At 39.5% G+C, this 10000-nt stretch overlaps 1 protein-coding gene across 10 annotated transcripts in view; it reads right to left on the bottom strand.

The window, feature by feature from the left end:
* Window positions 1–10000, bottom strand: part of EBF3 (EBF transcription factor 3) — a 124847-nt gene that overhangs the window by 28754 nt on the left and 86093 nt on the right. For all 10 annotated transcript variants that reach the window (XM_027692159.1, XM_027692161.1, XM_027692158.1 and 7 more), the window contains exon 10: window positions 9813–9939. In XM_027692159.1, the coding sequence (XP_027547960.1) occupies window positions 9813–9939 (127 nt within the window). The remainder of the gene's footprint in view (window positions 1–9812; window positions 9940–10000) is intronic.

Raw genomic sequence — 10000 nt, forward strand, 5'->3', positions numbered from 1 at the left:
TACTGTAGTGTTAATGAAACTGGAGTTCCTCCATCCAGCCCTCAACCCAGGAACACTACATGCAGCAGTGTCACATGTGCCCCGGCCTCAGGGAGGGTGAGCTCCTGTGGGGAACCCAAAATCACAGAGGAGTTAGCAAAGAAATATTAAAAGAGTGTATTGAACTCTCATTTGTAGCTTTGACATCTTTAAAGACAAATGTCAAATCACTCAGTTCAAGAATAGTCTGTCACTCTCAGGGTCTTTTGTAGACTGTGTCAGAACATCCCCAGCAGAACAGACTTAGTACTGAAAAGTGGACTGGGAGAAGAAATAAGGGAAAACACGCCATGGCCTGTTCCAGTCACCTACCAGACCAACCACTGCCTTCCTCCTCCAGGAAGGATGTAAGGGGCAGAGGAACAAGGGGAGGAGGGAGAAAGCAAGGATGAGATGCCATATAATTATGAAAGAAACAATGTGCATCTTTCACAAATGTGCAGCAAATTAAACTTTAAATACACTTTATGTCTAATAATCTGTCCCCTGATCTTCAAGAGCTCCCTTCCAACACACTCATGGGGGCTCAGCAGGGCTGGTGCACCCTCACTGCAGGATGGGCGCCAAGAAGCACCTGATGGGAAGACACTGGTGGAGGTCTCCAGCCTCCCCACCACTCCCAGACAATCCTCAGGGACCACACAGCCTCTCCACGCTGTTCCCACCACAGGCCTTGGGCTCCTGGCACACCTTTGGGTAGCAGCACTCAGGCACAAGTAGAGCACTAATACCTCATGACCCCAGATTCCTCAAGGACGCCTGCATTTCCACTTTGACTGAGAACAATTGTGTTCCAGGCTCTGATGTTTGCCAAAAAAGTCATTACCATCATAATAGCTGAAGAATTACTTTAAATGAATGAATGAATGGATGAGACAGAGAAGGAGCAGGAGAGGGAGAGGGAGAGGGAGAAAGCAAAGGAGAATGAATGAAAAATATCTTTATGTACCAAACAACCCACTAAAAATCAGTGAAGAATACAGCAGCACAGGTAGCACACAAGGGACAGGACCTCATACATCCTCTCCATAGCATCCCCCCAGGGTCACTGGATGAGCACTTGGATAGCTGGATCATGTGTCTAACCTGGCTGAATTACTGGGAGGAGTGAGCCTCACCTGGGACATGGACATCCTGAGACATCAACCCAAGATACTCCATCATACAGACATTACTCTCCTCTGTTACAGGTATTTAGAGTCGGTGATACTGGATTAGAAAAAATTATTTAAAATATGAAGTATGAAGTAGGGAATGGAAACCATTTGAAGGAAACCCACTTGGTGTATTGGTCAAGTGAGTTACTGTATCAGACCACATCACACATTTCAATGTGAGAACATGTCAAACATCTGAAAATTTACCATCATTTCAACTTACAGAATGAGTAGATCATGAGAAATTAAGGATCACACCAGCAACAAACAACCCTAAGAAGAAGGACTTGGGGGTGTTGGTTGATGAGAAACTCAGCATCACCCGGCAACACATGCAGAAGGAATTTTTAACAATGAGGGTGGTGAGGTCCTGGCACAGGGTGCCCAGAGAAGCTGTGGCTGCCCCATCCCTGGAAGTGTTCAAGGCCAGGTTGGATGGGGCTTGGAGCAACCTGGGATAGTGGAAGGTGTCCCTGCCCATGGCAGGGGTTTGAAGAAGATGATCTTTAAGGTCCTTCCAACCCAAACCATTCCATGATTTTATGATCTTATCAGTTTTTAGCAGGGAACACTGCAAGGGAAGGAGTGAAAAATAAAAGGAGAAGGAGACCTGTGTGATATCAAATCATAGATGTTCTAATCATGCCAAGAAAATACCAGAGCATAATACATAAAGAACTACAATAAAACACGGCATTTTATGAAAACAACATAATGTGACTAATACAACAAAATATTCTACTTCAAAAAATAAGGCACATTACTGATTTAGTTAAGTGTGTTACCATGTGGTTTTACATCAAAGCAGCAAAATGTTACATTTCAACTATTCAATACTCAAAGGTACTTTACTAATTAAGATATATTTTACTGGAATAAATGGAGCTTTTATCTATTTTTGTATTTGTGGTATTATTTGGGAGTTTATTTCTCTGCTAGACCACACAACTGAATAAATACCTCCTTCTTAGAGACATGTGCGTGTGGATTCATCTCTGTCCTCTTGTTCCCACGCACACTTCAGAGTATTATGCTGGAATTCTACTACAGTGCCTCAGAAATTCCTCCTGTGCCACAGAGCTGGATTACACAATTCTTGTTTAATGCAAGAATTTCAGGTACTCTGAACACAAGAGTAGAGAAATACAAGAATTTCAGGTACTCTACTGAAAATGATGCCTGATCACACCAAAGGGAAAACCTGATCATTTGTCTGTAGTCACTGGCTGAGCTCTTCAAGGTATTTATCCACCTCAGAAACATATGAAATCTGTGATGCCTCAGCAAACATCTGTAAGAGCTGGTATTCTGCACAACTTCTCCCCATTTATATTCACCCAGAATAAGAATATAATACTGTGATATTTTAATATAATATTTAGACAAATAGGATTTATAATCAGATCCTTAATATCAGCTAACACAGCTCCTACAACTGTATTCCTCTGTTGTGTAATAATTTAAACAAAAATGTGTCTTACTCAAAGTCATGAAATCTCTGTATTTCCTGTGGATATTGGGAAAAAATACCTCAAATAAGTAACATAATTCAATGAGTCTATAAAAGCTTTATTAAATGCTTAAGAATAGTTGATGTTGCCACTTTAATAATAGCAAGAAAGCCTGTACTATTTTAACCATTCAGAATTATGTAAAGTTATTTGTTTAGGTTTCAATCAAAATTTAAAAATATTTGTATATATTGAAATATACAGGTATACAGAAATATACAAAATAAAATATTTTTGTATACTTAAGTTATTTATCTTAGAGAAAACTAAATATTGAAGGTTTTTACTGAGGTAACTAACAAGATAAAGAGTTTTCTGAGGAGCCATAATGCACACTAACATTGTGCCCAAAAAATTCCTTTAGTCCCCCCCATAATAATTTTACATGTTGGAAATTGTGGAATTAAAAATTTAAAATACCCAGTCCTAGACTGCAACTTTCAAGCTTACAAAAGACCAGGATAATGAAAGCATGGATTGCCAGCACAGCTTCCTGCAACCCTCCATCCCTTTCTCTTTTGGCACATCCACAGTCAGTGGACACCCACGGCAATGACTCTTCCAAAATGGCCAACTTGGGATCATCATCAAATGACTCTCTACCAACATCAGAAGATGATACCCTACCAAGGAGGTCTTCTATCCAAGTCCCTTTGCATGGTTTCAATGGAAATTTGTGTATTCAAAAATCAAGGAATTTTTATTCAGCTTGTAATAACAAGTACAGTGACTTTCATGGAAATATCTGTATTCCATATGTTTATGAAATGGGCTTAACTTTTAGAAACTTAATTTTCTGCTAAGAAGCCACATAATGAACAATGTCTTGGAAATGATTATAAAATATAAAAAATAATGGACATCCAAAATATTTTTTCAAACACTTTTGGACATTTTTCCTTAGAAAATTGCATTCACTACAGTTGTGATAATTATTTAAAGTATTTTTAAATGTACATGAGGCCTCAGGCTCAGCCAGTGCCTTTTAAACCAACTTTCATGAAAATCACTTGGCCAAAAAAACACGTCTATAAGACACAGTTTTCTGACATGACAACATTTCCAAGCTTTTTAATTATAGCAGTAACACCATAATACATGTTAGAATAAGTTTCAAAATAAAATAAACTCACTATTCTTATTAACCCTGAGCTTCTGGGTGTTTTCCTTATTTCCATGTTATATTAGACTCGACATAAAGACCTTGAAGTCAGAGGACATGTTTCTTTTCAGCTCTGTAGAACTTCTATGAGGGTACAAATTAATTTAATGGGATTACTGGTGTAGTAATGTGTCATGGATAACAGTAACTAGCCATAAACAGGAATTCCTATGGGTATCTTCCAATGCAACCCAGATTTCTGTTTGCACTCTTGCTTTCACAGTATGAGAACAAGATGTACATTTTCAGTGAAATATCTTATTTCCTCTCCTTCCATCTATTTTCTTTGATTTTGGACTTTGGGAAGTTTTCAGCCTGAGTGGTACAATAAGGCCATAGTAATAAAAAATAGCAATAAAGCTAAATTTATAGAAAGAAAAATAGAATTAGACAGTTTAATATCCAGGCAACTGATTTGACTCTTTAACTATTGGCTACATACAACAACAAAAAAAGGAGAAAAACCTTTTTTTCCCCCACCCCAGAGAAAACCAGGTAAAAGTCTTATTCAGCACTCAAATTTTCCTGATTATTACATGAAGCCAAGATGACCCTTTTGTCCTTTTTTTTTTTTTTAAGATGAATTGCCATCGCTTCGGTGCTACATTTTGTCAGTTTGGGCGCAGCAGAGTCAATACCTTCACCTTGACACGGAAACTTTGTGATTTATCAGTTGTGCTGTGACTCAGTGCTACCACGACCTGGCGAGGTGCAGCCACTCATGGCACTGGGAGCAGACTTTGGTCACAGCTACTTGGAAAAAAATAAAGCACTCTCTGATGATAGACAAATGTGTCTTGTTAGCAACAGCCAAAAAGCGCTTGACTTGTACTAATAACAAAAAGGCCATGTTGGTCACCATGGGTCTAAAGACGAAGCACCCTGTCACTGCCTTGGTTGGGAAATTAGCAAATAATGTTCCTTTTCCTTGATAAATGGGTGACAGTTCTCTCTCACCAATCATTTTTTAACATTTTGATGCATGTCTATGATCCCGCTGGAGGAACAGAAAAGTTTACTGGCCCTCAATTTTCCGATGATGAATGGAACACTCTAAATGTGCGATTTCTGTATGAGGTATAGTTCATTTTAAGCAATTCTAGTAAATGGGTGTCACTGATTAGGACAAATAGTCTACTTGTGCAATAGCACAAATGGTATGTCTCATTCTTCTGGCCTCCTTTGAGACAGAAAAGAAAGGGGACAACAATGACCCTGATAAACCTGGAATTGCTACTGTTTAAAAAAGAGCTATTATATAATATACATTATCCAACACACTATTGACTTGATGCTACTAAATCATTTCTGTATGTTTAGCATTGCCCTATTAATTAGAAATGTATGTCATGCTGAAAAACCTTTATATGAAAAGACAGTTCACCAGAATCCCTTCCCCTTTGACTTATTGTTTTCAGAAAAATATGTTTTACTCCAGGCCAAGAAAGCCATTTAACACATTAACAGAGACTTTCTGGGTCTGACTCTTGAACACTAAACTTTGACTGACTTAGGCAGACCTAGCTTGAAGAAAGGGCAAGAATATTTGTTCTAGCTTGATTTTTTTCAGCTTGCTAACAACTGATACTGACACAAGGTCTGATCAATAAATAACCAATACTGTAATAACAGTGACTGTAAGTTGCTTCAGGACAACAGCACTTAAAAGAAAAAAAAAGAAATGCAATATATATGAATTAGAAATGCTGAGGATTTCATTAAAATGAATGTAACTGTGCTTTTTTATTTTTTTAAGGCTTTCCAATAAAATCATGGATCCATTCTATATATTTTTAGCCTTCGTTTCGCAAAGTCACCAGATTTCGTCCTTCAGAACAATAATTGAATATGAACAAGAAATAATCAGGTGATTTAAATTTAACTAAGGCATTCGTGTGGAGTTTAGCATAGTAAAAATAGTATGATTTGTGGGAAGCAATTAACAATCATTTGCTCTGTGGATACAAGTAATTTGTTTAAAGAGCACTGACCTATGAGACAGCTAGTTTGTGTTGGCTGTGATGGAAGGGAGCTATTGACTCTAAACAGTGTAACAGCGCCATTGACAGAATCGCATTTGAATGCACACAAAAGATCTCCAAAATACTTGAGGAACATGAGATCTTTCAGACGGGGAAGTGGGGTGGGGGTGAGCCGAGGAAAGCAGCCAACACTGAGGTCTCCACACCGAGGGGAAAACGAGCCAAACCGAGAAATCTGGACAATGTAGTGAGTAAAGAGGGCTTCCCCCCCTTGGTGCCGTGCCAGCCCGGCCGTCCTCCGCGCCATAAATACTCCATCAGGAGGAACACAAACCCTGAGCGATTGCTGCTTGAGTAATGGTTTCATAAGCTTAAAATTGAATGCAAGTCTTTGTGCAAAAGAATCATTCTTATGTTCACGTCCAGCAAATGCATTGCAGGCCTGGGAATGGGTCCATGTATTCAACATTCACGCGTTCCCCGCCTCTGCTGGGGACATGTTGGCAGTCAAGTGCCAACGCCTCGTGCAGCAACCAGGTCCAGTCCACTGCAAAGGGTCTCTTGTCTCCTGACAATTTGGGGCATTTCCTCCACTGAGCCAAAGGAGTTGCCGAAACAGGGACGTGCAACAAAAACCTCAGGGTGGAAGCAGCCACCATGAGAAGTTCCAAGTGCCACAAATCATTCTTTGAAACTACTTTAATATACTCTAGGTCAGGCTGTGCATCCTTTATTTGCCAGGGAATCATTATGCAAAATATAGACTTAGAGAAAACAGTGGCACAAACACACTGTAAACACAGTCCTGCTGCTCAGCTGAGAGCAAACCAACAGGATCTGCACAGCTTAAAATATGTGTGTAAAGGTGCAATTTTATCTGTAACATAATTTCATTTCGAAGCATACAAATCACAATTTGCCATAATCAAATAAGGCTGCAGTGCTTATATTCTAATTAAAAAATAATCTCTGATATTTAATTTAGAAACCTGGAAGACTTTACCAGCAAAATTATGGCTACAACCTGCACCAACCGCTCAATTTACCCACAGACAGCAAATTTTTCAGGTAGCACTTTTAAAATTATTATTAAACAAGCAAATGCTGCACCGCTCAATATATATTAAAACAAGTATTGTACCCAGTTATTAATTTGCACTATTCACTTTTAAATGCAGCAAATACCTCATTAATTTAATTTTAGGTGCCCACCAGTTTATATTGCATTTTACAGTCTAGAAGGCAATTTACTATTAACTGGCAATTACATACAGAATGATTGTTAATTCTGCTCCTAAGTGCTAGCTGCTTGAAAATTGTTATCTCTCTCTAATTTTTGACCTTCTTACAACAGGGGTGAGGTACACTGGGAATACAAAGGACTAGTAGAGAAGAGCTGGACATGTCATTTGTGACTCATTCTTTTAATTCACCGTGCTAATCAACTGAACTGCCACAGTCTCCCAAGGTAATTGTATCTTTATAATAGTTGAAAGCAGCGGGCAAAAAGGCATGGATAGATGGGGAAAGGCCTTGCCTTTGCCTGCTGGGAGACGCCGCGCTCCTGTCTCTGCATCAGGCTATTGGGGGCTTTGGAGAAAAATCTGGAACTTTCGCATCTCCCCACCCTGAGTGTTTCATGTCTCAACTTCTGCTCTCACAAAGGCTTTGTACACCACACTACACTCTTGTTTCATTATTCCGCAGCCTTGTTGCCCTATGGTCCACCTCCTGCTGGGAAGGTTAAATGTTAGAGTGCCAAGCCAGGCTGCAAGCATGGTGGGACACTGATGGGAAACAGATGCCCTGGGGACCCGGCCCCTCCCTCCACCAAGGCTACAGCATTTTCATTTTCTGAAATACAGCAAGGCTTGGCTTCCCTCTCAATGGCAGTTGTAATTTCCAAAGACTATCTCAGCCACCCTATCACTCCAGGATAAAGCAAAGCAGAAGTTTCTCGGGCAGGCAGGCGCTGGCTTATCTCTTTATTTTCTTTTTGCTGGGATATTGGCTTGTGTTTCCCCCAAAAGGTGTTTTAAATGTATATTCCCATTAAAGTAATGTAACTTTATTACAATTTTATTCCAGAGGGAGAAGCTCATGACATTCTCACAATCCTTTTGAACATCTTTACTTAGCGATAAAGACAAAAGACAACTCCAGGAAAGAAGAAACAAATGGTTTGTCCTTACAGTTCTATACACATGTGCATTTACACATTAGAAAGAAGTTCAAAACAGCAAAATTAGCCAAATTTGCAAAATCTGCACCTAAGAAATCAGTTAAAGACATTACTCTAAAGCAAGTCAAAATTCCAGGCCTCTGCCCTGAGAGCCAGAGCGTCATCTGGTTCAAATCTGCAGCACTTCCCTGTACGGGGTGGAACTGCACCAGCTCCCAGCAGCTCAAATATCTGGAGTTTGGGCTGAGGCTTTTAATTCATTCATTTTTTTTATTTTGTTGGACACTTAGCTCGTCGTACTCATCAGGACACTCAGCTGTAGCTTTGCATGAAATATATATATACACACACACATCCCCCACACACACACATACATATAAATTATAGTTCATAAGAGCATTTTTAAGCCTGTAACACCGATGGCCCCACCTGCACTCACCACCTTTCCAACAGCCTGTGGAACAACCATGGCTTTTGAGATACATCATCAGCACCAAAAGCATCACAGTCACCATCATCCTATTGGGAAACTCTGATAAAACCCAGTCCTAAAGATCAATAAATGTCAATATTCTCTCCCTCGTCAGCCAGAAGTAAGGCACCCAGGTTTAGATGCCAGGGTTTTTGCTCAGGTTGTGATTTCTTTGGGAATAGACAGAATATGGGAATCTAAGGTGTTGCCATCACTTAAAAGTTCATTTCAACAATAGATCTTAGGCAGACACAAAACCATATCCACGATGTGTTAACTGGTTTATAAGTCCTAGCTTAAAACTACCCAGGAACACACTTTTCCCATTAGATCTAAATTAATAGATAGAAACAGTTGCAGTCTAGTGGGAAAATATTCATCAAAATGCACATCATCTGCACATCATCTGCAATCTGCATTATCTACCCAATAAGCAGCGAGGACTCTCCCCAAATCCCTGCAGTCTGTCGAGTAAACAGTTAAAGGCTCTTTGTTTTCAAAAGAGAGATTGATTCATCAGATCAAATTTATTACCTAGAATTCTCATCCAAAAATACAGTAAATTAAATCACTCTTTCTCCCTTTTCCCTCCCAGCACCTCAGTTCAATTCATTGGCAAATGCCAGAAAAACTCTAATACACATTTCAGATAAAAAGCCAGCAATACTTCATCCCAAAGTAAGAATTTTCATATTAAAACCACTGGAAACCACAAAGTTCCGACTTTTTCTTGCACTGTTGTAAATTAAAATCAAATGTATTCAAAAGAATTGGCACAAATAAATCATCCCCAGTCTTATGAGTTTGTATCCCAAGTTTCAGGTCTGAGAGAATCTTTAGAGCCAGGTTGTAAATAGGGTTGGATAAAGTCATTTGGATCCAGCAACAGCTCCTTGAAACAGTGCCTAAAATTTCAACTGAACCTTTAGGGAAGTTCAAGAAGTCTGGATAGATAGCCTGAAAAATATTTTTTCATCACTGAGTACTTCTTAACTCCCTACTCTGGCTGGAGCAGAGTAGGAAATACCATTGTTAATCTATTTCTGGCCAATATGAAAACAGGAAGTAACAGGCATCTTGTGAGAGAGCTTGATCCCATGGGACATCAAGACATTGTTAAGACCCAAGAGGTTGGATGGGCACCAGAGCTCCTGGGTGCCCATATGAACAGGTATTTTGAGGTCCAGTTACCACAAGTCACATTTCCTGCAAGACACATCCAATTTTAACAGCATTTTTAACTGCCCTTGTATCATTAAGAGACAGGATTTGTCAATGCAAGAGGAGTAAGGAAACCATACACTTACCAGTGTAGACGAATCGGCCGGGAGCACCTTTGCAGAACTGTTTGGATTTGTAGGACAGAGTTACTTCAACAACTCCTGGAATGTGCCGTGGTGGTGTTTGAACTCTGATGGCGTGGGGTGTTATCAGCTATAAAAATCACACAGAAAACATACCTTAAATCAAAATGGCACTGATAAGGCTGATGCCA

The sequence above is a fragment of the Neopelma chrysocephalum genome, unplaced genomic scaffold (genome assembly GCF_003984885.1).
Source record: "Neopelma chrysocephalum unplaced genomic scaffold, ASM398488v2 Primary Assembly neopelma1_85, whole genome shotgun sequence".
In the NCBI taxonomy this organism is placed as follows: Eukaryota; Metazoa; Chordata; class Aves; order Passeriformes; family Pipridae; genus Neopelma; species Neopelma chrysocephalum.